The 24,768-nt window shown below is 38.3% G+C and overlaps 1 protein-coding gene across 9 annotated transcripts in view; it reads right to left on the bottom strand.

Annotated features, from left to right (window-relative positions):
* LOC112042945 (disintegrin and metalloproteinase domain-containing protein 22) overlaps positions 1-24,768 on the bottom strand; it is a 422,343-nt gene that overhangs the window by 75,111 nt on the left and 322,464 nt on the right. For all 9 annotated transcript variants that reach the window (XM_052881807.1, XM_052881814.1, XM_052881811.1 and 6 more), the window contains one exon: positions 2,984-3,129. In XM_052881807.1, coding sequence (XP_052737767.1) covers positions 2,984-3,129 — 146 coding nt within the window. The remainder of the gene's footprint in view (positions 1-2,983; positions 3,130-24,768) is intronic.

The following is a 24,768-nucleotide window of genomic DNA, read 5'->3' as shown; positions in this document are numbered from 1 at the left end:
ATTCTTAATGTTCATAACTATATCTATACCTTCTACAGTGCCGTCCAAATGACCAGGTACCGTACGCGATGGAAGAACATTGTGTATAGATTGATTATTCGTCGTCAAACACGATCCTCAAATGAAGAATTGGTTGAAGAGAGAACGGGCTCGTTGGTCCAATGGTCTATCGGTATCCGATCTTAAAGTCCTTGGTCCGAGTCATGGGTCGAGCGATGAAATATTTTTCGTTCTTCTTTAAATTCTCAGTGACTTGGTTGGAAACTCGAAGGTAGGTATACTTGAATCCTTTGGTCCCGGTTATTATTATAATTAATATCTACATTAACATTATAAAGAGTTACAGATTGTGGAGTTATAGGAGATAATCTCTGGATCTACTTATTGGATTTCGAAAATACTTTTCCGTTAGAAAGCCACGTTATTTATGAGTATATAGGTATATTTTATTCCTGTATTCTCACGGAAACGGTAACTACGCGAGTGAAACCGCAGGGCGTCGGCTCAACAATCTTCTCAGAGATAAAACATTATCTTTGAAAGCTTGCAGGTATTAGAATAGCGTGCTAAATTTAGCTTTAAGCTCCTTTTCGTAAAGAAAATAGGCCTATCAAATAAGCGGATAATTACGATAATTTTTTAAGTTATTATGTTACACGCAATTTCTTATTTCGCTTAATCTATTTTTAGTTTTAACCAATTTTCCGACGTCGCAACTAAAAGAGTTTGGCGAAAATTGCTCGTCATAAATTTCATACGCCGACTTAATATTGAACGCGGGTCTTTCGTGAAAATTGTGTAACGTAATCACGCACAGAGCATAATATAAATAAAGTGGATTTAATTAAAATTGAAATCGAGCAGAGAACTAATCTGCCGGGATCAGAAATACCTACGCGCGTAGATTAATTTTTACATTACGAATGGAATTCACGTCACGAGGCTAATATTTTTTAAGCGATTTACCGTCCGGAGTACTCATTCATAGGCCTGTTTGTAATGCTAATGATTTTTTTTGATGATTTTATAAAATTTTTTTGAACTGTTTTATTTACGTTCGACTCGCTGGACTACTATGTCAGAGTAAAAAGAAATATTATAGAAAGAAAGAAAGAAAGAAAAGTTTATTCAGAATACACATCATACAAAAAAAAGAGAGAAAAAAAAACAATAAATTAAATACATTGCAACTTGCATGATGTGATCCTAAAAGGGTCACCACTCAGCATATTGCAGTGTCCGTAAGGATACCGCGCTGATCTTCCGTGGAGCCATTAAGGTGACGTTTGGACGGTATCGGTATTATGTGGACTTCAATTGCACAAAAAACTACCTAAAATCTATGTACAGTACATACTGTATTGTACGTACAGTGTGTGATAGTATGTGCAGTGTAGATGCCTCATTAGTCCCTTGGTTGGATGTTACACCTATGGACAATGAAGTCCAGTGTTTGAATCCCAAATTAGGCCAACAAAAAATACGTTATTGGGTTTTTTTTACAAGAAAAATCTTAATGCGGGGCTGGAAAGTTGGCGGTGTTGGTACACCCTGTGGCTCGGAGAGCACGTAAAGCCTCATGTCCGTCGGTCCTGCGCCTGATCTTTCACCGCTCGTGTCGGTCTGCCGTCTCATCGGCCTATGAGAGCAGAAGCGTCTTTACCTATAGTGCAGGGTGTGCGTTGCACCCGGGCGCCACAAATTTAGAGGCGCCCGAGCGCTACTCGCCGCGCGGGTTCAATAAGTAAGTATAGTAGCGGACACCCGCGACATCGTCCGTCCTTAAACCTCTTTAATCCGGCTAACCGCAAAATCTATTCTTAGTGGATACCTACTAACTAAAAATTACCTCCCTGCTAAATTTCAGCTTTCACGATTACATGACCTTTTGCATTTATATATTAAGATAAAGGGCGCTAGTGTTTATTGCACCCGGCCGCTCCGTGAGCTAGAGGCGCCTCTGTATGAGAGTGAGGGAAAAGAGAGTGCTTCAGTGCGTACATGGTTAATCTCACCATGAGATTGGCTACCGTAGCCAAAAAAGAAAAAAAAAAACAATTCGGTCGCAACAAACGCATAGCATCGTACCACGGCATAATGAATTTTACAGTACAGACATTACTAGAGCTTACGTAACACCACGGTTATAGAGCTGAACTTAGTAGGTTTAATTGGTCCGACCCCGCCCGCCGTTCGTCTAGACTGGTCTTAAGTTAATCTTTAAGCCTCTTAACGATTAAAACATTTAAAAAAGAATATTTTGTAAAACAGAGACGACATAAAAAATACCCAGCAATATACATCATTATCAGCTGATGGACGTAGGGCTCTTGTATAGGCTAAAAATCACGACCTCGAGCCGCCAGCATCCAGAATCAAAGTCACTGACATAGCTCAGCGAGTTGCAAAGTTGAAGTGGCAATGGGCAGGGATATAGTTCGAAGAGCCGATGGACTTTGGTGTCCCAAGGTGTTGGAATGGTGACCCCGCACCGGAAAGCGCATTGCATCGACCCCCCACTAGATGGGTAAAGGACATTTATTTATTGACGGCATCCGTGGCGCTATGGTATGCGCAGTGGATTTACAAGACGGAGGCCCTGGGTTCGATCCCCGGATTTTTTACCCCCGTCCGATTAAGGTTTTCTTAATTGGTCTAGGTGTGGCTTCGGCCGTAGCTAGTTACCGACAAAGACATACCACGATTTAGCGTTCCGGTACGGAACAGAAAGGGGTTTGGATTTCATCCTACTCCTAACAAATTAGCCCGATTCCATCATAAATTGCATCATCACTTACCGTCACGTGATATTGTATAGCTTGGCTACTTCGTTTGTAACACTCCCGATATTCCGCGGGGAGGAGAGGCGTTAAGGGGGTGCGTAGTGACGAATGAAAAACCCACGACTGATGCACGTCACTTGCATGCATGCACGATTTCTCACCCTGTCGCCCGCATAAAAGAAATTAAAAAAAAAACTTACGTATAATCGGTAGCGTCGGCGAGGGCTGTCTGTATGTACTCGATGTGCTTGGTCCGCCGCCCCGACTTCTGGTTGTTCTGCTCCAGCTTGTTGCCGCAGCCGCGGTTCATCTTGGTGCGCGCCTCAAAGATCACATGAGGGTGTTTCTGCTGAAACAAACCGACCGCCATGTTAGTGGGTGATCTACCTCAACCCTATAGCCATGCTTGAATTTCATGCTGATACAACACTATGGTCCAGTGCTTAGCCTATGTGCTTTTAGATCAAGAGTTCGAATCCTGGATTAGGCTATAAGATAGTGAGTTAAACTAAGTTAATAACAAAAATAATGAATAACAAATGAGAGACATGATATACTAGTGGATATGACCTTTGCCTTCGATTCGGAGGCCGTAGGTTCGAATCCGGTTCGTAATTAGACTTATAGATATAAATAAAAAATATCCACCATCTTCTTTTATACTATTTTACAAAAAAAAATCTCGTATACGTTATAACACATTACCTAATATGCAATACATTATCAACCCATAGTCGGCTCACTGCTGAGCTCGAGTCTCCTCTCAGAATGAGAAGGGTTAGACCAATAGTCCACCACGCTGGCCTAATGCGGATTGGCAGACTTCACACACGCAGAGAATTAAGAAAATTCTCTGGTATGCAGGTTTCCTCACGATGTTCTTCCTTCATCATTTAATTTCTTAAAATGCACGTAACTGAAAAATTGGAGGTGTATGCCTCGAACTGGATTTGAACCCACACCCTCCGGAATCGGAGGCAGGAGGCAGGAATCGGAGCCACTGGGCTATCACGGCTATCAAATATGCAAAGCCAAACAGTATTAGAAAGACTACGTAGAATGCAATCTACTATTCGAATGAAACAATTTAGTCGGCTGCTCCGGCAGATTGTATTGGATGTCATACTTCCAATGTAACGCAGGGTCTCGCTGAAAGAATTTTATTTTCCAATATTTTCCCCGAGTGCCGTGTACCTTTGTGCGTATTGAATAAAATATAGCGAGTGATGAAAGGCTGAACGAATCCACTCCTCGCGCCGACATTGTCAGGTGTGGGTAACATATAAATTGAATTAAAGGTCGGCAGTACTTTGATAATTATGCTTTCATGAGAAATGTTCCCGTATGGTAGAACAAAAGATTGTTAATTTTTGTCTATATTACATTTAATAAAAGAGTACAAATAATGTCAATGTTAATAATACAGCTATAAAAGTTATGTGATAAAAAGTAGTTTTACGGAGAAGATGTAATAGCGTTTACACATAAAATATATGAAAAGAAATAAAACAAATGTTAAGAGTCACACACAGTACTTCCTATTTTACATACGGGTAATAGGCACTCGTAGGTATAGGACTGTGTGTGATACCAAACGGAGTGGGTTTAAATCTCAGTCTTGCTAAAATAAAACGATAGGTACCCTAGGATTTTTTGTAAATTAGTTGAAATATGACGACAATTGTTGGATATGTCGCAAAATGTCAAGCTGCCAGGCGTTTACATCAAATACGCTGTCGCTAACGCTGTCGAAAACCTTTGGGATATTATAATAAATAGAGAGCCGTGAACCTCTGCCTCCGATTCCGGAGGGCGTAGGTTCGAATCCGGTCCGGGGCTGACACCTCCAACTTTTCAGTTAATTTGCATTTCAGAATTTAAGTATCACGTGTTTTAAACGGTGAAGGACATCGACATCGTTTTACAAACTTATTTAAAACTAAGCACATAGTCGTATAATACAGTTTGACACCAAGCTTTTTTATCATTTGTATACTCATTAACACTATATTAAGACTTTCCGAAAAGCTTGCGTTTCATAAACACTTTGAACTTTTTGAGAGACATTTCAGTGGCTACATGTGGTAGTTTTTTTTTTTATTTTATTCTTTTACAAGTTAGCCCTTGACTACAATTCCACCTGATGGTAAGTGATGATGCAGTATAAGATGGAAGCGGGCTAACTTGTTCGGAGAAGGATGAAAATCCACACTCCTTTCAGTTTCTATTCGGCATAGTACCGGAACGCTAAATCGCTTGGCGGTACGTTTTTGCCGCTAGGGTGGTAACTAGCCACGGCCGAAGCCTCCCACCAGCCAAATTTAAGTTTATTACATCGCTGAATGACTCTGAGCTTTCTAATGTCTAACACAACGTAATTACACAAGGTATATTCATCGATTCAATTTCACAGATATTCCATATGAAAATACGGTATTCCGAAGCGTAATTTGATTTGGCCCATAAAATGTAAGTGCCTCACCTACGCACATATTGAGTGAGGCATTTGTGTGAGTGATGGAAGCCTGAACGCGGATTCATTCCACACAGGCTACATGGGGCGGGGGTGTAAATAGAATTAAAAACCCATACACGTTTGGTTTTGTGAAAAAAGGGTTCAGGAATAAGGTGCGTTACTCTCGCCATGAAGTTTATGGTTTGGTTTTAGACTGAACCAGTGGGTTCAGTAAGCTTAATCTTTTTTATTGTTTTTTTTTAATATTTGAATTTAGAAAAATGTCGATAAGCACATGAGTTTTGGGCGTTTTTCTATTATTGTTGGTACTTTTGGTATACATGTTCCAAATTCGAGTCTTTGTTGGAGTTAAATAATAAATATTGAAATTAAAAACCATTTTAATATAGGTGACCACACGGGCAGTAAACATTTCTTTTTCAAACATTTTTTTTTCTAATGATTTAAAACGAGGTTAACGTTATACTCGTATAAAAAAAATCCTTTTATTTTGTAAAAATCTAAATGATAAAATATCGGGAAAACTTCCGATCCTCATTGTTACTAACTTTTTACCGAAAATCTGTTACAAATTAGCGTCCTAAACCTAAAGCTCTTTTGCATCGAGTGATTAAAATTAAACAAAAAAACATCGTAAGTATTTTACTTAGGTACCTGTTGCTTGAAAAGTCTCAATGCTCTGTTAAAAATGTTAAAAAAAAATATAGTTCCATCAGAGCGAAACTGCTCGCGTGGCGCCACTGAGCAAAATGGCGGATAGCGGTCATCACGATGAAACATGGCGGCAATTTAGGGGTAAACGCGGCTAAATTGGATATTTCTCTCACCTCGCTCTAGTAGCTCGCGTGTTTTTGCCGGACAAGCGAGCTTTCGTAAGGTTTTTTTTTACAGTAATTTTAGTATAACGTGTCGGCTAATGGATCGTATAAATGCACATATTGTTTTTGCTCGCAACCCCTTTTTAGGAACATGATGCTTAATTTTATTCTTCATTTCAAATTTGGAACGTTTCGTTTGAGGAATCATACAAACGGCGTCTCTTTTCGCATGGAATAGAGTGAGAATATTGAGATTATTACCTATTTGAAAATAAAAATTAGTAATTGTTTTAATTTAAATTAAAAATGAACCAATAACGCAATGTTACCCAAACAATAAATTTGCAAGATTGAAGTAAAGACACGAGGCGGGAATTGAAACATCTTTCTGTTAATAACCAAGTATACCTTAGTTAACATCTGCGTCAGATTTGTCCATTAATTATTTTTAAGTTAAATCTTAATTCCCGATGAACTTGCCCCTATCTCGAAGACGAAAGTGACCGGCAGTCGCGGTCATCATCATAAACATCTGATAGTGAATGTTAAGAGTTACCAATTACCCTATGCCCGTCACCCCGCATTGTTACAGCATGATGGATATAAGTTCCCCAATATCCCCTGTCCTCCCCAAAGTGGGAGACATGGCATTTTATTGGACCGATAAAATTGGCTGATGATGATGATGATAAATCGAATTGGCGGAAGTTATTTTAGCGTCAGCGTAGTTTGATTATGCGCCGTCATATGTTAGTGGAGTAATTCACTTGTTACTTTGTGAATTTCGCCGGGAATTTTCAGCAGCTTACGGCGCGGCCGGTCCAATATGCTAATCGTGTGTGTAAAAGTTTCTGCTACCCGCATTCTCGCGTCCTCTCCTTAAATTAGGTAGACCGCAGTTCGTATGAAGCCATGTGCGGTACGTTTTATGTAAATTCCGTTTAAGACTAAATGTCTTTGTAGGTTACCGCTATAGAAATCTTAATATTGGGGAAAAAGAAGTGGCGTGTATGCGAAAAATTAACGCGCTGATTCGTACTACTAAAATTAAAAATAAAATAACAAATCCTTACGTTATCCTTGTAATCGAATAACCCGTTACGCTGTTTAACGTAGCTGCTTTAGAAGGCTAAACATTTCACACCTTTCGCTCCTATAATATTAGGTAAGTGTGTGCGAACAAAAGAGTTATGGAGCCAGTTATGATGGAGTTTGGACTGTGGTGGGTTTGGAAGAGGGTTTCAAGGGTAAAGACCCTGATTCTATAAGTAAATTCTTAATATTTTTTATGGGACTTTTTATGCAATCATGTCTAAAATCGCTAGAACCTTAGTGGCAACCTTTTGTTAGAGACCCTTTATTGGTAAAGGTTTGACGCGAAGCTTAGTGACTGGCAACTAGTGACATGCTTGCTCGTACTCGTATCTGTACTTTGAAATCTCCTACCTTAAAAAGTCACCACATTCCGAACACCATGATTGTCTTCTGTACTTACCCATGGTAGGAGCATTTAGGTATACAAACATTCAGCCTTCATAAAATGAGCTATGTTTGTTTTTCTATAAGTGTCAGTGCCGTGGGATTTGGACGAGCGCAGAAGCATCGCTTGATAGGGCACGCGGGCAGAAGCATAATAGATGGGCGGACGACTCTTTAAGGGCGTCTCTTCTGAGACTCGGACTTTGGCTTAGAGGGCCGTTCTGAAGGGTGTTTTGGACTGAGTATCAAGTCCGAGCTCCCCCGAGATCGTGAGTTAAAAAGTCCACGTTCGGGTGATATCAAGCATCGGGGAGACGCTGTGTAGCTTGTATTTGTGTTGCTTGGGAAGCGTTGCCGTTATGTCATCGTCAGGATCGTAAAGGACGATTTTTGGGCGTTCAGATCTAGATCTACGCAATGTCTGGCTATGCAGGTATTTAGTCCATTAAGTTTACCGCTTAGCGACGAAAGTATCCACTGCAACAATAAGCCTTTCAATCAAAATATACATTGAATATAACGGGCAACACTGAAGCTGAAATTGATTTGAACAGCGCAAAGTACCCCCGATTTATTCTCCGAGGATAGTTTTATGGCGGTAATATCCAACGCTATTTGAAGATTAAAATTTTCAAATGATTTATGGCGAATAAATGTCCGGCATGTAAGAGGTGATCGTGTTTTATCTGTGCCACATTCTTGGTTATTAATTTGCATTTCTGTCATACGGTACTTTATCTTCCAACCAGAGCTATAGATTTACACCATTTACCTAACATTTTCCATTTTAAAGATATACCTACTAGGTATTTTAGTTCGTAGTTTGATATAATTCGAATTACCGATGTTATTATTTTTTCGTCTCATATTCGGCTCACTGCTGAGCTCGAGTCTTCTCTCAGAATGAGAGGGATAAGGCCAATAGTCCACCACGCTGGCCCAATGCGGATTGGCAGACTTCACACACGCAGAGAATTAAGATAATTCTCTGGAATGCAGGTTTCCTCACGATGTTTTCCGATTGAGACACGTGATATTTAATTTCTTAAAATGCACACAACTGAAAAGTTGGAGGTGCATGCCCTACAATAATTATCCTTATTCAGTAGTCAGACTAATACTAGAACTATGTAACTAGTTATATATATAACTGTCATAGATATGTACTATCACAGTTATAGCTTTATAAGGGTCAGTGCATATCTGGCTAGGATAGTGTATTGTGTAATGTTTTTGTCACTATTCAACAATTATTTAGTGAAATTAAGCTGAAAATTAAAAAAACATTTAGGAATTACTAGTAGTAAACGTGATAATCTAGCATTTTTTGACGCCAACAGTCAAAGCACATCAGCCAATTGCAAAAAGCTTCAGAACAAAGAAGAATAGCAGCCATGTCAACGCACGTTAAACCTGTCTAACTAAATGCTATAATATCATAATTAGAAAACTTGTATCAGAAAATTAATTTCTAACATGACAGATAGACGGACAACAAAGGGATTTTGTTCTTTTGATGTGGAAGTGGTTCTGTTTTTTTTTGAGGTAGGGATCCCTAAAAATTATAAATTTATTATTACTTACTAGCGGACGCCCGCGACTTCGTCCACGTGGAATTTAGTTTTTCACAAATCCTTCGGGAACCATGTAAAGGCAAAGTCCAGGACTTGTGACTACTGGATAATCCAGTCCAGTACAAGTCCTGGACTTTGCTTGGTGTTTTTCTCTCTACCACGCGCTGGACCCGGCACCCGCACGGTGAATCCATGGAATGCTAAGATATTCGTCTCATAATCCAGGCTATAATAAATCTCAATACCAAATTTCAGCTAATTCGGCTCAGTAGTCGAGGCGTGAAAGAGTAACAAACATTCATATCATCAAAATCATCAGTTTTCGCAAATCTCGGGAAACCATGGATTTTTTCAGGGTAAAAAGTATGCGTATATGTTAATCCAGAGTAAAATCTATTGCCATTCTAAATTTCAGCCAAATCGCTTCAGTAGTAGCGGCGTTAATGTGTAACAAACATCCAAACATCTCTACAAACTTCCCGTTTATAATATTAGTAGGATTCTTAGTATGTACTATAAAAAGTATTTGTACAGAAATTCTATACGTTTTTAACATTTTAATAATATAAACATTTTTGTGATGTTTCCTCAATGTATTTATAAGTATATTATGCTTAGGAACTAGGCAATATACTAAGGTATTCAGTCACTATTTTTACAGTAAAGTTAATTAAACTATAACACGAAGTTACTCCGTCTGAGACTGAGTCGCTTCAGAATACGTTCAAGTAAACACTGTTAATTCACTATCCTGGCGTTAGTAAATACCAATTAATTGTGTGATTAAAGGAGCTTTACATCTGACAATCTAAAATGGATTCCAACAGCCAGTGATACAGTTTAATTTCGCCTGATAAGCATTGCCTAGTGCAAGAGTAAGTCCCACTTTCCTATTCCAACAGTGGCAAGTATACAATGCAGTGTTATTAAGCGATTATGCACCCTATTGTAATGCAGATAAAGGTGATAACTGTCTCTTATATGTGGTTTTGAATTCGTGCAAAATCCCGGTCAAATGCATTGACCCGGGTTCGTCGGACGCAAATTAGTTTTCGACTGTGAGGTTCGCATGACGCGGAACCAAATTCTTGGTTACTCGTATTTAATGTTAATTCGTGGAATGTGACCTTCTAATGGTAACTTTGTTGTGGTTTGTTACATTGTTGTGGTAAACAATGCAACTAACTGTTGTAGCCATGCTATCGGATTGTGAGAGTGAATTAATTCGTAGTGCACCTGTTCCCACACTTGTGTACTGCGCTATATGAAATTCCATTCCATATTCAACTCGAGAGTGTACATTAAGGAACGCACTTGCCTCGAATGTAAGTACATTCGAAGCAAGTGCGTTCCGTTATTGCATCAAAGCGTTAGCATCACACTAATAATATTTTATAGGCGAAAGTTTGTGTGAAAGTGTGTGTGTATTTGTTCCTCCTTTACGCTGCGGTTTCGTAGTGATTTGGCTAGATTTGGAGCGTAAATAGATTTTACTTTGGATTCATGGTTTTCGTGGAATTTGTGAAAAACTGAATTCCACGCGGACGAAGTCGCAGGCGTCTGCTAGTTACATTATAATTCGTTAACGAATGTAACCTCTTAATGGTAAATTTGTTGTGGTCTGTTAGTTACATTGTTATGGTAAGCAATGCTACTAACTGTTGTAGCCATGCTATTGGATTGTGAGAGTGAATTAATTCGTAGTGCACCTGTGTACTCACACTTATGCACTGCGATATATGGAATACCATTCCATCTTCAGGTTACAGTATATAAGCACCGCTTAAGCAAGCACGTTCCACGAAGTACATCAGACGTTATTGCATCAAAGCGTTAGCATTATATTATGTACTAGCTGACGCCCCGTGGTTTCACCCACATACTTCCCGTTCCAGTGGGAATACGTGGCTGTCTATTGGTAGAATTTTTTTTTTTTTAATTCTTTATAAGTTAGCCCTTGACTACAAACACATCTGATGGTAAGTGATGATGCAGTCTAAGATGGAAACGGGCTAACTTGTTAGGAGGAGGATGAAAATCCACACTCCTTTCGGTTTCTACACGGCATCGTACCGGAACGCTAAATCGCTTGGCGGTACGTCTTTGCCGGTAGTAACTAGCCACGGCCGAAGCCTCCCACCAGCCAGACCTGGACAAATTAAGAAAATCTCAATCTGCCCAGCCGGAGATCGAACCCAGGACCTCCGTCTTGTAAGCCCACCGCGCATACCACTGCACCACGGAGGTCGTCAAGTTACTATAATATTAGTATAGATGTAAAGATTATTTCTGATATGTAAGTATCATGAGGCGTTTATGGCAGAAGTAATAAAAGCTGTAGAATATAATTTTATGATAGAAATGCTAAAAATCTTGGGAATAAGATGAGAGGCGGAATTAATAACGAAAACCTGATGAACTATCGACCAATTAATGACATATAAACTTAGCACACAAGATGAAAAAGTATGTTTCAAAAGTGCTTGTAAAGTGAACCTATACATAAAATAAATTAATTTTGAATTTGAACTGTTATAATCACTTACAACTCTAATTGGCTCACTGTTGAGCGAAAGTCTCTTCTCAGAATGAGAGGGATTAGGCTAATAGTGCACCACGCTGGCCCAATACAGATTGGCAGACTTCGCCGACGAAGGGAATTAAGAAAACTCTCAGCTGTACACCTGTAGCTAAGTGGTACGTCGATTCTCTTTCTACGATCGCAAACGCTTCGAAAACTAGAAAAATGTAATGACAGATCTTGATCACGTGACCTGTCGATAGCAAATGTCATTCCCATACATTTTTCTAGTTTTCGAAGCGCTTGCGATCGTAGAAAGAGAATCGACGTGCCACTTGGCTACAGGGGCTTTCCTCACAATGTTTTACTTCATCGTTTGAAGCACGTAATATTGAATTTCTTAAAATTCACACAACTGATGTATGACTGATGCATGAGAGCCGTGATAGCCCAGTGGATATGACCTCTGTCTCCGATTCTGGAGGGTGTGGATTCAAATCCGGTCCGGAGCATGCACCTCCAAACTTTTCAGTTGTCTGCATTTTAAGAAATTAAATATCACGTGTCTCAAAACGGTGAAGGAAAAACATCGTGAGGAAACCTGCATACCAGAGAATTTTCATAATTCTCTAAGTGTGTGAAGTCTGCCAATCCGCATTGGACCAGCGTGGTGGACTATTGGCCTAACCCCTCTCATTCTGAGAGGAGACTCGAGCCAGTGAGCCGAATATGGGTTGATAATGATGATGATGATGCATGACCGGATTCAAACCTACGCCTTCCGAAGGCAGAGGTCACTAGTCATCCACTGGGCTATCACGAACTGTTATAGGCAGCAGTAATGAAACTCTGTTAAGCTCTCGGCCTACACAAAGCCGATACAGCTGGAATGGAATACGCGTAGCCGTGAACGGTATAAAGACATCTTCACTAGCACGTGTGCTATCTCGCGCGATAAATCACCGTTCAAGCCCCGAATATGGGCGAAAACGTTTGCACTTTGCCCAGGTCATATTTCAGAGCGGGTCCGCTGCAATATATCTTAGCGATTCTGCTTCGGATTCTGTATTGTTTATCTTGCTGTAGCGTTTACTAAAACCTCGGAGGAACATGAAAAAAATCTTTGCAACAGTAATCTCGAGGAATAAATACGCGTCTTGTTGTAATTATCAGCTGTTTTTAGTACATTACAAGGCTTGGGCCTGTAGATAAGTAGGACATCGATTATCTTTCAACAAACGCTAACGCTTCGAAAACTTAAAAATGTATGAGAATGACAGATCTGATCGACAACTCGATCACGTAACCTGTCGATAGCAAATGTCATTCCACTACTTTTTTTTTAATTTTCGAAGCGTTTGCGATTTTAGAAAGAGAATCGCCGTGCCACTTGGCTACACGCCTAGGCCTCTCTCAGTATAGGAAATGGGATATGGAGGCTTAGAACCAGTATAGTATACTTATAGAGGTACCCCGTGCCTCGGCGAGCACGTAGACCTGTCCATAGAAGAGATCGACAGGACTATTTCTCAACTCAGGGCTGAGTATGTTACAGAAAATTCCTTAAAATAAAGAAAAGCTACCTACCTGCCTTCTTAGAATTAGAACCCAACACCTTGTGATCCGAAGTCACGTGGGCTAACCACTGAACAAACGCATCTTGTACTTTTTTACAACTTTTAAGCAAAAATACACCAATCTGGTTTTAATGACCTTTGCATTAGTTGGCATTTCAAAATCCTAAGTTAGATTTCCAGCTCTATTTAACTTTACAGTTTTAAAGATATCTTAGCTAAACCGGCGAAGAGGTCCCGCCGCGCAATTTAACGTCCCGGTGGGATAAATCCTCGATCCCAGTTGGTTTAATAAACTGTATTTCATATCTCTAAGCTATTTTTATAATGCATCGATTGGATGCAAAAACATCCAAAATAGAGAGGGCTGGAGCTGCTTAAAAGAAGCCAATGTCCAGCAGTGGGCGTATAATAAATATAATAATAGTAGGCTGATGATGATTAAGATGAATCTATACTAATATTATAAAGCTGAAGAGTTTGTTTGTTTGATTGTTAGAACGCTCTAATCTCAGGAACTACTGGTCCGATTTGAAAAATTCTTTCAGTGTTAGATAGCCCATTTATCGACGAAGGTTATAGGCTATATATTATCCCCGTATTTCTAGGAAAACGGGAACCACGCGGGTGAAACCGCGCGGCGTCTTCTAGTCTGTTATATAAGAATGGCATTAATTTGTGGGGTTATAGCGGGTAGGGGATCTACTGAACCAATTTTATCAATAGAAACTTATGTTATTTGTGAGTGTCATAGTATTTATTTCATCTTCGTATTCCCACAGAAATGGGAATTATGGGTGAGACCGCGGGGCGTCTGCTAGTCGATAAAATAGATATTTCACAAGACGCCAAACTTTCAATGACGCATTCGATAATTTCCTTAGCGATAAATCGATTTGTCTACACAGTTTAAAACTCGTGAGTTATTGGTTTATAATAGCGCGAACTTGGAGCGTTACCCCCTCCCCCAGTATCGGATTTCTACCCTTACCCCTCTGATGTAATACCCCCATTCAAATCTCCCGATTACTCCTGAATTTTATCTATGACTAGCGGACACCCGCGAAATCCCGTTTTTTTATTGCGTTATATAATACGATTAGCAAACTCCTGGCGAAAATTACGCGACCTCTATGGCAAATGAATATACAATAAAAAACGAGATTAGCCTCCGTGGTCAAAATTCAGTCGGGAGATTCCTAAGTGAATTAACAAATTTCATGGGTTATTTTTCCACAAAACGAAAGGTCCCAAGCTACTAAATTAAATTACCCTTAACTTAAGCGTTGCCGACAAAACCACGAGCGGAACCGCGGGGCGCTAGTAATTTATAATTTCTCGTCTCTCGCTAATTTATGATGCTCTTATCAGCAGTTTAAGAGAGCGCTATATTTTCACTGGAAGGAAGCCATTTTAATCAGCCATCTTAGATTGCAGACTAGCTATGATCCGCGGCTTCTACAGCACTGATCCTTGTAGGAATATGGGGGTAAAAGTGATTACATAATAATTATGTGCTATTTTAGTCTGCAATCGATTTCCATATCAAAGTAATCGGGCCCAAATTATACGAATGGTACAGAGCTGAAAATTGGCCATAAATTAGGACAATTAAGGAGAACTCATGAAACTAATTTTCAAAAAATCTATATTTGCCTAATCAGTTAAATTACTTGTTACAGGTGGGCAATAATTCGTATCCATTTGACATAAAATTCATTTCATTATTAGTGTTAAAATTACAGGCGACAGTTTTACAAGGGACTAGCTGACGCCGCGCGGTTTTACCCGCGTGGTTCCCGTAGAAATAAGGGGATGATATGTAGCCTATAGCCTTCCACAATAAATACTACCTAACACTGATAGAATTTTTCAAATCGGACTAGTAGTTCCTGAGATTAAAGCGTTCAATCAAACAAACAAACAAACTCTTCAGCTTTATAATATTAGTATAGATTTGACACTCACTGTTCTGAGGTGGTAGTGTATCAAACATCCATTCATCCAAAAGGACACCCGCGAAATCGGCCGCGTGAAGTTCAATTTTTCACAAAACCCACGGTAACCATGGATTACTCCGGAATAAAAACTACCCATTAATCCAGGCTTTATTCATCTTTCTATTCCAAATTTCTTCAGTAATATTTGCGTGAAAGTTTAACAACAAAGATTCGAGTTTGTCGAGTATATTATTAGTCCCCACCAGGTGAACTGACGATATCAAGTGATCAAGTACGTCGCAGGGAGTTACTGGATGAAGTCGGTTCAGGATCGTGGTGTTTGGAAGTACCTAAAAAGGCCTATGTCCTGCCGTGAACGTCCATTGGCTGATTTGATAATGATGATTAGTCAATAAGAATTGCAAGAACACGAGTAAGATGGAAGCAGACTTTCTTGGAAGAGGTATAAGTGCATTCTACTCATATCTCTGACGGTTTCTATGCGGCATCGTACCGAAACGCTGAATTGCTTGGCGGTACGTTTTTCCTGACCTAACCTAACCTAACCACGGCCGAAACTTACCACCAGACAAAAAATAACGAATAGTCGAAACAGAGCGATGACACGCCACTGAGTCGCGATTCTTCAGAATAAAATACAGCAGAGCTGTTCATCATAAACTAAGTACAAAGACATAGAGTATAATCACTAACGTGATAGTGGAGAGGCACATCTGCACTTTGTGAACCAAGTGAATCATGATGACGATTGTAATTGACAAAGCGTTGCGCAATCAACCCCTGGTAGCGGTGACGACCAAGCAAGGAACGGACAAACATTGGACAGAGCTCGCAAAATATATAGCCACAGACTCCAACTGAGTTACGACCTGAGCAAAGCGCAAATGTTTGCGTGTGTACCTTGCCATATATTCGTACCGTGGATAATGATTTAGTGTACCAGCTTCATCAAATGCATGTACATTTAGACGTACTTCAGTAGGAGATATTTCAGTTATATTTAATTATCTTTCATGGTATAAGCCAATTTGATAGCGATATTAAGTACCTTGCTAATGTTATTGTTGATAGTTGTATTAGCTATTAATTGTAATAGGGATGATGACAGTTTTTTAAATTGTATATAAATTAAAAGTATACTAATAGTAAAGCAATTTTGTAAAAGGAACAGGGTATCTGCGATCATTACTTTCGAAGCTACAGGGATTTAAAGAGTCAGATTTGCGGCGCTGCCGCGGATCCCTGAAAAACGCCCCATACAAAATGGCTTGAAATAATGACGTCATAGGCAATGTAGTGATCGTTAGATTTGTATGCGCGTTCAAACAAAATTACTAATATCTTTGTTATTTGTGCGTTTATGCTTATAGTTCATATATTAAAAAATGTCACATTTAATGTAAGGAAGCTAAAACTGTATGAATTTTCATCTAATTACGATAAAATATTTTTAATAGATTTTGAAATTTTATAATCTCATTTATTTTGCAAATATCCAGACAATCTTTGCTTTTTATGTATAAATTAGTTAACATTGACCCTATTTACCCGAATGTATCATAAAAATCAATATATTCAAACCTAGTCATCATCCCCATTATATACTTATTTAATATGCAAAAATATCCGAAGACATCAGATATAAAAATATTCCGTCGAGACACTACTAGACTGAGTCATCACTTAATTATCTGAATTTGTGAAAATTGTTGCAGGTGTGATTATCCCACCAACTCGCATTGAAGCAGCGTGGTGGGTCTCCTCTATAAGGAAGAGGAAGAGGTCGTTAAAATAAGCTGATACCTGATGGCTGCAGGTGTGTTGTTACCATTGTAGAGGTATCTTCAAGTAAACATTCAAAAATCCTGGAAATCAAGAAGAAGATAAATACTTTGTGTACTCTGAACTCGCTCTAAAAAACGTCTAACAAAACCTCATAACAAGTTGAAAACAGATATAGAGCGTGACAATGAATGGTATAATAATAATAATTGTTTATTTAAAGGTAAAAAACACCCAGTATAAAATACAAATATACAAATAGAGTATAAAAATAATAAATTATCATGTTAAATTACAATAATGAATTGGTTTACTTAATAATAACTAGTTTATTCGTAAAAAAACCAATGTATTCGTATGTTCAGTTACTTCCTGTTAAGCTTCTGGTGCAGTGAGAGCCAATGCTTGTAAATTGAGCAGCCCAGACACTCAGCCAGCGTGGTGAGGATCTCATTGTTCGAGGACCGCAAACGATACCAAAAATTTGCGATTCGCGATCGAATGATCGCAAAGAAACAATGTATGAACTGAACATACGAGTTCGGTTACTTCCTGTTAAGCTTCTGGTGCAGTGAGAGCTAATGCTTGTAAATTGAGCAGCCCAGACACTCAGCCAGCGTGGTGAGAATCTCATTGTTCGAGGACCGCAAACGATACCAGAAATTTGCGATTTGCGATCGAATGATCGCAAAGAAATCGGCTACTCTAACCATTGAAAACATGCCCGACGCGCTGCAGTACCGCGGCAACTCCATCAGATTTCAATACGCATTATTGTATTGTATCTTGATGTTGTTGATTGCGCGTCTAGTCTTATGCAGTTGACTAAAAGTCTGTGATAGTAAATCCGACACCTTGAAACTTTCAGCCTTCATAAAACCTTTGACTACATTCGTTTTACATACAGTTTATAACTCACCACATTACGAAAGACAACCAACCAATGTAAGACCCGTAAAACGAACTATAAACGATTGTAAGCCTCAGAAATTGTCTGAAATTGGAGTTCTAACTCAAACGCTACGGTGTACGGTCGAGCCTCATTGGCTTAGCTTTGGCGTTAATTAATTTAGTTGCTAAACTAGACTGGAATGCGAGACACAAGTAGTCGACACGGCGGTGGCTTGTGAACGTCTCTTCGTTTCCATTCACACTCTACCTCCTATTTCAAACATATACATGACTAATACAATGCACAAGAACTTTAAAGTAGGTACTGTAGATCCAATGATTTAGCGTTCCGGTATGATTTCGTGTATAAACCTGAAACGGTGTAGATTTCATCCTACTCTTAACAAGTTAGCCCGCTTACATCTTAAGACTGATGTCATTTAACATCAGCCGAGATAGCATTCAAGGTCTAATTGTCATTGAATAAAAAAAACATGGCGAGTTGGCAAAAATATGAACGTTGCGTACCATGGTACAAATAGGGCGTTTTCCTTCTAAGCTATCTTCTAGACTTGCGGTAGTAAATATGGTAATATGGCAATTGTCCGACAAGGTTATCACTTGATTTTTAATATCTTTCTTTATCTGTTTTGCAAAAATAGGCTTAGGTTGTACATATTTTGCTCTTGAGTCCAAAGACCATTTGCTATATCTCCGCGTTAGCTACGGAATTCTAAAAACGCAAAAAAAGTAACAACAGCTCTCAGATTTCCCTAACTCGTTAGTTATTTATGGCCTATAAAATTTATGATAAGTCATATATAAGGAGAACAAAGTTTCCGCCGTAGTCTTAGGATCTCGCTACACGGCGGGGGATTACTCGCTGTTTGTCAGAACTCGAGGTCCGAGCCTCGGGCCTGAGGCTTTCACTTCTTGCCACGAGTAATTTATCGTTTTATTTGTTTAAAAATACGGATTAGATAAATATTATATGAATGGATGGATGGATATGTAAAGATATTCTATTCTATTCTATTCTATATGTAACTTCTATATTTTTAGCAACTTCAATATTTTTAGTGTGTAGTAAAAAAAAATTGTATGGAATTTTTATATGGTATCATTGAAGTCCACCTGAGCTTTGAGATGTGTTTTCAGATTATCTTGTGTGTTTACCTGGGTTACCGATACAAGAATAGACGATTTTGGACTCATTTCTTAAATAAAGCTGCTTTTTGTAAGAATATTTTTTGTTATAATTATCTAATATACGATAAAGTTTGGACATTATTTTATTTATTTAGTTATGTAATCGAAAGAAAAATCAACAGCCTTACCAAATGATTTTAAACTTAGGTATTTCGTGGTTGTTCATTATGAATATTATTTATTTAAACGGGTACATACCACATATGTAACCGTTTAATAACATCGATAATATCGACATTAAAAATCTCGTCGTCTTATCGTGGTATGTACTCGTTTAAATAAATAATATTCATAGCGTTACCAGACATAAAAAAAAAAAATCTCTTAATTCTGAGATTATAGCTTTCTGACTATATAATGATTTATTTATTTTGCTATCATCCGCGAAAATTCGGCGAACCCATGCGACAACGTCACCCAGGTCCGACAAAATACTCTCTACGTACGTTTCACCCCGAAACCGGAGCATCCTCAGGGGATGTTGACTCTACAACGTGCAATTGCAAAGTCTTTGACTTTGCAATTGCACGTTGTAGAGTCAACATCTCCTGAGGATACAACGTACAATTGCAAAGTCTTTGACTTTGCAATTGCACGTTGTAGAGTCAACATCTCCTGAGGATGCTCCGGTTTCGGGGTGAAACGTACGTAGAGAGTATTTTGTCGGACCTGGGTGACGTTGTCGCATATGTTCGCCGAATTTTCGCGGATGATAGCAAAATAAATAAATCATTATATAATCATGATGAACTTCCGCAAAGTAACGCCTGCTTCTATCCAAGCTTTCTGACTGTTTGATATGTTTGAGGGATTTCTGATTGATAGGCAAAACTGCACCAAGATTTCCAAATACACCGGCTAATAAGCATTCATTCAAAATTTACAGTGCACAAGTGTTTGTAGTAGTGCTGTCTTTATTACCCCACTCTTGTAGTTCGATGGGACAGTAATCCAACATGACTGGTGAGAGATCAGACGCAGGAACTGCGAGCTTTGTGTGTTCATTACAAACTTCCTTGATCCGGGCAGCTATTACCGACTTCGTGACAGAAAAACCAAATTACTTTTTGGACCCCGGGATTAGAATCCCGGACTTCAGCATGGCGAAATACTTATGTATTCGTGTATAAGAAAAAAACTATAAACATAAATCATTCAATTTATTTTTTTTAGTTTTAGTTTGTATAACGAACAGTAATTCATTTTTAGCAGTCAAGCCCAAAATTTTTAGTATTAGTATACTTAATAAAAAGAGTGTAATATTTTCAAATACCGCTAAAGAGGGTGTGAAATATGGAACTATGCAATATGTATGTCATATGATTTATATGGGATACTTTCTTGCATATTTACGCCTTAAAATGTCCAAAGTGGTACCGCCGTCGTGAAAAATGTGGGTCCCAAGTCGCGACAAGGCGGATTTATTGGGGCATGTTTCAAGAAAATAGCCTTTTACGGGACGGTGGTGGTACGGATTTTTTGTTTATTTTATTTATTACGGCCATCAGTGACAATCTGAGTACATATAAAACAAAGGCTAGGGTGCGAGATCATTTACGTACCATTTGGACCAACACTTCCATGTGTGAGTAATGTGAAAATGTATTTATGAAAGTGAAATATTAATATATTGTTGATTGTCTTCGTGGTTTGCTATTCAGGGTCCTTAGCCAAGTGGCACGTCGATTTTCTTTCTACATACGCTAACGCTTCGATAAATAACAAAATGTATATTGACTTATTCGATCGACTACTTGATCACGTGACCTGAAGCGTTTGCGATCGTAGAAAGAGAATAAATGTACCACTTGGCTACATACCCTGTTTAGCTATTAAATTGGGTTCGAGGCCTGGTTCAGATTAACTCGCAAAGAGTGTACTTAATACTTGGTTCCCGAAGAGCACATTATTTTACTAAGGCTTAATTGAGGTGCTCTATGAGAACCAAGTATCCAGTCAGTCAGTCATGTTAATCAACATATAACAGTGATAGTTACAGAGTGAACAGAAATAGCCAAAATGCTGTCAAATGGCGGCGGAGTTATCCTAGTCCAATCTCTTTCTTCCCAACGCATTGAAAGAGATATTTCGTTAGTTTAGACGAGGTATTTCGTTAATCGCATGTTAGCACTAAAGGAGTATTCATAGTAGAAAATGTTAGTCTATTTATGCCAATCTCCTTATCTATTGAACTCTATAGAGTGACTTTGACTTTTCAGGATTGCACCTTCATAACCAACTTGGGGATTTTCTATAAAGAACTTATTAAAGGCTCGACCCAAAACTTGACATTGACTCTTCTCATGATATCTATATTTAGCGACCATGTCTCAGATCGAAAGTCAATAGGCAATACTTGAAAACTTTTACATCATCATTATCAGCCTATTTTAAATGCCTAATAGAGGGTGTTCCTCGAAGAGGGGAATTGAGTTTAGACCTACGCTGGCCTACCAACTACTGGAGTCACCAGACCGGACCAACAAGGCAGACACTAGACTCACAACAAAATTTCAATGAAAATAAGAACGAAATATTGAACCAAATTTTTTCATTTACATCAAAAGAACACACCAACAAAAGAATACAAACGAAATATTATGCCATCAGAAATAAAAGGTTTGAACATGAATGGTTATATTTTAATTATTGTAACAGCCCGCCCCACATACAATAGGTGTATTTTTTCACCGGCCGTAAAGGGGGGATATATTGGTCCACGTTGTAACATTAATGTCCACTTCATAAAAAACACGATAATAATTTGTTTCGAGGGTCAGTCGGGGTCGACGGGAGTCGTAAGTCACACCGCGAGCTCGTTGTTTATTATGATATTATTGGCCCCGGTTCACCCTCTTTCGGTTAACTTGTGCAATGAAAGAAAGGTAATGTAATGTTTTTATTAATATACGAAGTTCCTTATATAGGCCTGCCTGTCAGTTATGTACCTTGAACATCCTTCTTGATATCTTAAAATCTCTTAATACTTCTCAAGTTTCTCCAGCAATACATGCAGCATGTCTGGGTCCCTCAAGGTGATATTCTCTCTCTTCTTCTCTTTGCTATTTTTATTTACTCTGTCTCTGCTTACCTTTTTACTTCCTTTCATTACTATACGGATGACCTACAAGTTTATGTTGTTGCTCTAGCATTTAGTATTCTGACGCCATTTCTAATTGGCTAAAGTATGTCTAAACTTCTTGCCAGCTGTTTTCTTGATGATACACTGTCTCAGATGTTTTTTTTTTAAGCGAAATACAACGAGCAGAATCCAAAATGCAGAATCTCTTAAATAAGTAAAAATCCCATAGCATAGAAACATGCTATGGGATCTTATCTTATCACGTTCGTCGCCTTAATCCTTTAGGGACGAACAGAACTTATATGCAGTTCCAAGACATTCAACTGATTAAGAAACGACACATCAACTCAAGTGAGTCCGCATGAAATAGCTAGATGTTAAATCTGTGACGTGAAGTGAATTTGTTGAATAGGTGCTTCAATAGATGGCTTGGTTTAACATCACTTTTAGCGGTACAATGATGCGATTTGTTTACATTTTAATCTTTTTAATGAGACATTTTGCACTGGTATCTTTGACCTTTTAAATTTCTATGTCGCTTTAGACGTGTAGAGGCTTTATTATTCCGCTACGAATGTCTATACTTCGTTCCCTTTGTATATAACATAATAAATAATTCATTTCCCAGTTTGTAAAGTCAAATAACTCTTTAAATATCATCATCATCATCATAAAGATGGTCACAATCAACAGCCTTTTTCTGTATCTCTCTTTTTTGACGATAATATCAAGCTAGTCGCAGGGAACCGCTGGATGCACGTGGCTCAGAAACGTGGTGGTTGGAAGTCATACAGTGGATGTCCACCAGCTGATATGACGACGATTATTTTTCTCCGAAAGAAAGTACGTTTATAAAGCTCCTTTATTTGTTCATTGAAAACATATTTTCAGCTTTAGGGTTCTTTTTTCACCAGAGATGTGTTATGCAGCTATGTTGCGTAATGTACGCTACGAAAATATGTGACGTTTTCACCAATAAGCTACGTAGCTGCGTGAGTTAGATGCGATTAGATTGGTAGATATCAAACGTAACGTAGCGCATCTGGTGAAAACCCTTAATGTTGCAGGCTGCTATTAGAGTGATGATTGTGACCGAGTAATTATCATTTTGAGAGTTTCAAGATTTCACCTTCACATCCATCTTAGGGATTTTCTATAAAGAACTTATTAATGGCTCGATTCAAAATTTGCAAAATTTCCTAGGACTGATCCTGGACTGCTACATACGAATAGTAAAACATGATAATAAACATTTAAAATATTAAGTAATAAAAAATATCAGTGATAATATAGAAAAGTAAAAATAAAATTAAATAGTGAAAGAGAGATTTCAACATAACTATGTAGATATTATCTTTAGGAGAGTGTTTATACATACCTATTCTACAATATGTTGATAAGAATATGGAATGAAGAATTGAAAATGATTTAATTGTTTTATTATCATAGTATTCTTATTTTTGGCAAAAAAGATTAAAAGTGAACCTCGTATAGAACGAATGTAATAAATGAACATTTCATGAAGGTATGTCGCTTCCAAAATTAGAATTCCCAGCGGTACTTAAATAAATTTCAAAGTAGGTAAATCAAATAACGTTCTGCCAAAGAGAAAACGTGGACCCAATTATTTACCATTCTCTCAAAGGAAAACAAAAAGCCGTTCCCCATAAGAAGCAGGTGTTTTTGAAAACATTTAGTCATTACTTACTTCCCGTCTATGCCGCGACTAACAATTTATTGCGTTTTAATTTTATTTATAGAGCATCCTGTGTTTATGAACTTCACAAATCACCTTCTGATGTAGCGAAGTGAAGTTTATAGGCCAACTTTCGCTCATAAACATACCTTAATAGGTTGGATTTTGGTAATTTTGGCCGCGGTTCATTTTGATTTAGATTCCATTAGTGATAAAAACTGCGGTTTCGTAAAACCCAAGAGTTTTAATGAGAAATTAGGTGATGTGAAAACGACCGTTTTTAGTCGTTTTTGCGGTTGGTTAGTTAGTGAAATGTCACAAACGTTAACTGTATGTAAAACGAAAAGAGTCGGCGAAATAGGTGCTCCTTGGAAAAGTTAAACAATAACAAGAAATAGAAATTTATTATAAGGAATAAAAATGTGTATCACCTCAATAATACGAGTATGTTAATAGAAAAAAATTGATATGATATTAAGAAATATTGAAGAAAATTGAAGAAAATTGAAGAAACAAATAAGTAAATTATACTGGGTTCACATAAAACTTTTGATATGATCAAGATTGTATTCAGAAAATGACGTATAACGGTTACTGGCATAAGAACAACAACGTAAAAAATAGCATAAAATCTCATTGCCATATTTACAGACCCAAAGCATAAAAAGTGATTGCCATTCCTAAGAAATGGCTGCTATTATATACCGTAAAAATCTTGTAAAATATTGTAAGACTGCATGACCAGCGTTATCCGGATGGGCTATATCTGAAATAGGCCGTGCATCCATCAATGATTCTCCATTTGGGGCCATTTAGCATCAATTGGGGCCATTTCGACCCATTTGGGGCCATTTCAACCCATTTGGGGTAACGCGGACCAGAGAGTAATTGCGCGCGTATCGCCAGCTCCCTTTAGCTTTTT

This window comes from Bicyclus anynana, chromosome 5, assembly GCF_947172395.1.
Source record: "Bicyclus anynana chromosome 5, ilBicAnyn1.1, whole genome shotgun sequence".
NCBI lineage: Eukaryota > Metazoa > Arthropoda > Insecta > Lepidoptera > Nymphalidae > Bicyclus > Bicyclus anynana.
This window is presented reverse-complemented; position numbering and strand designations above follow the sequence as displayed.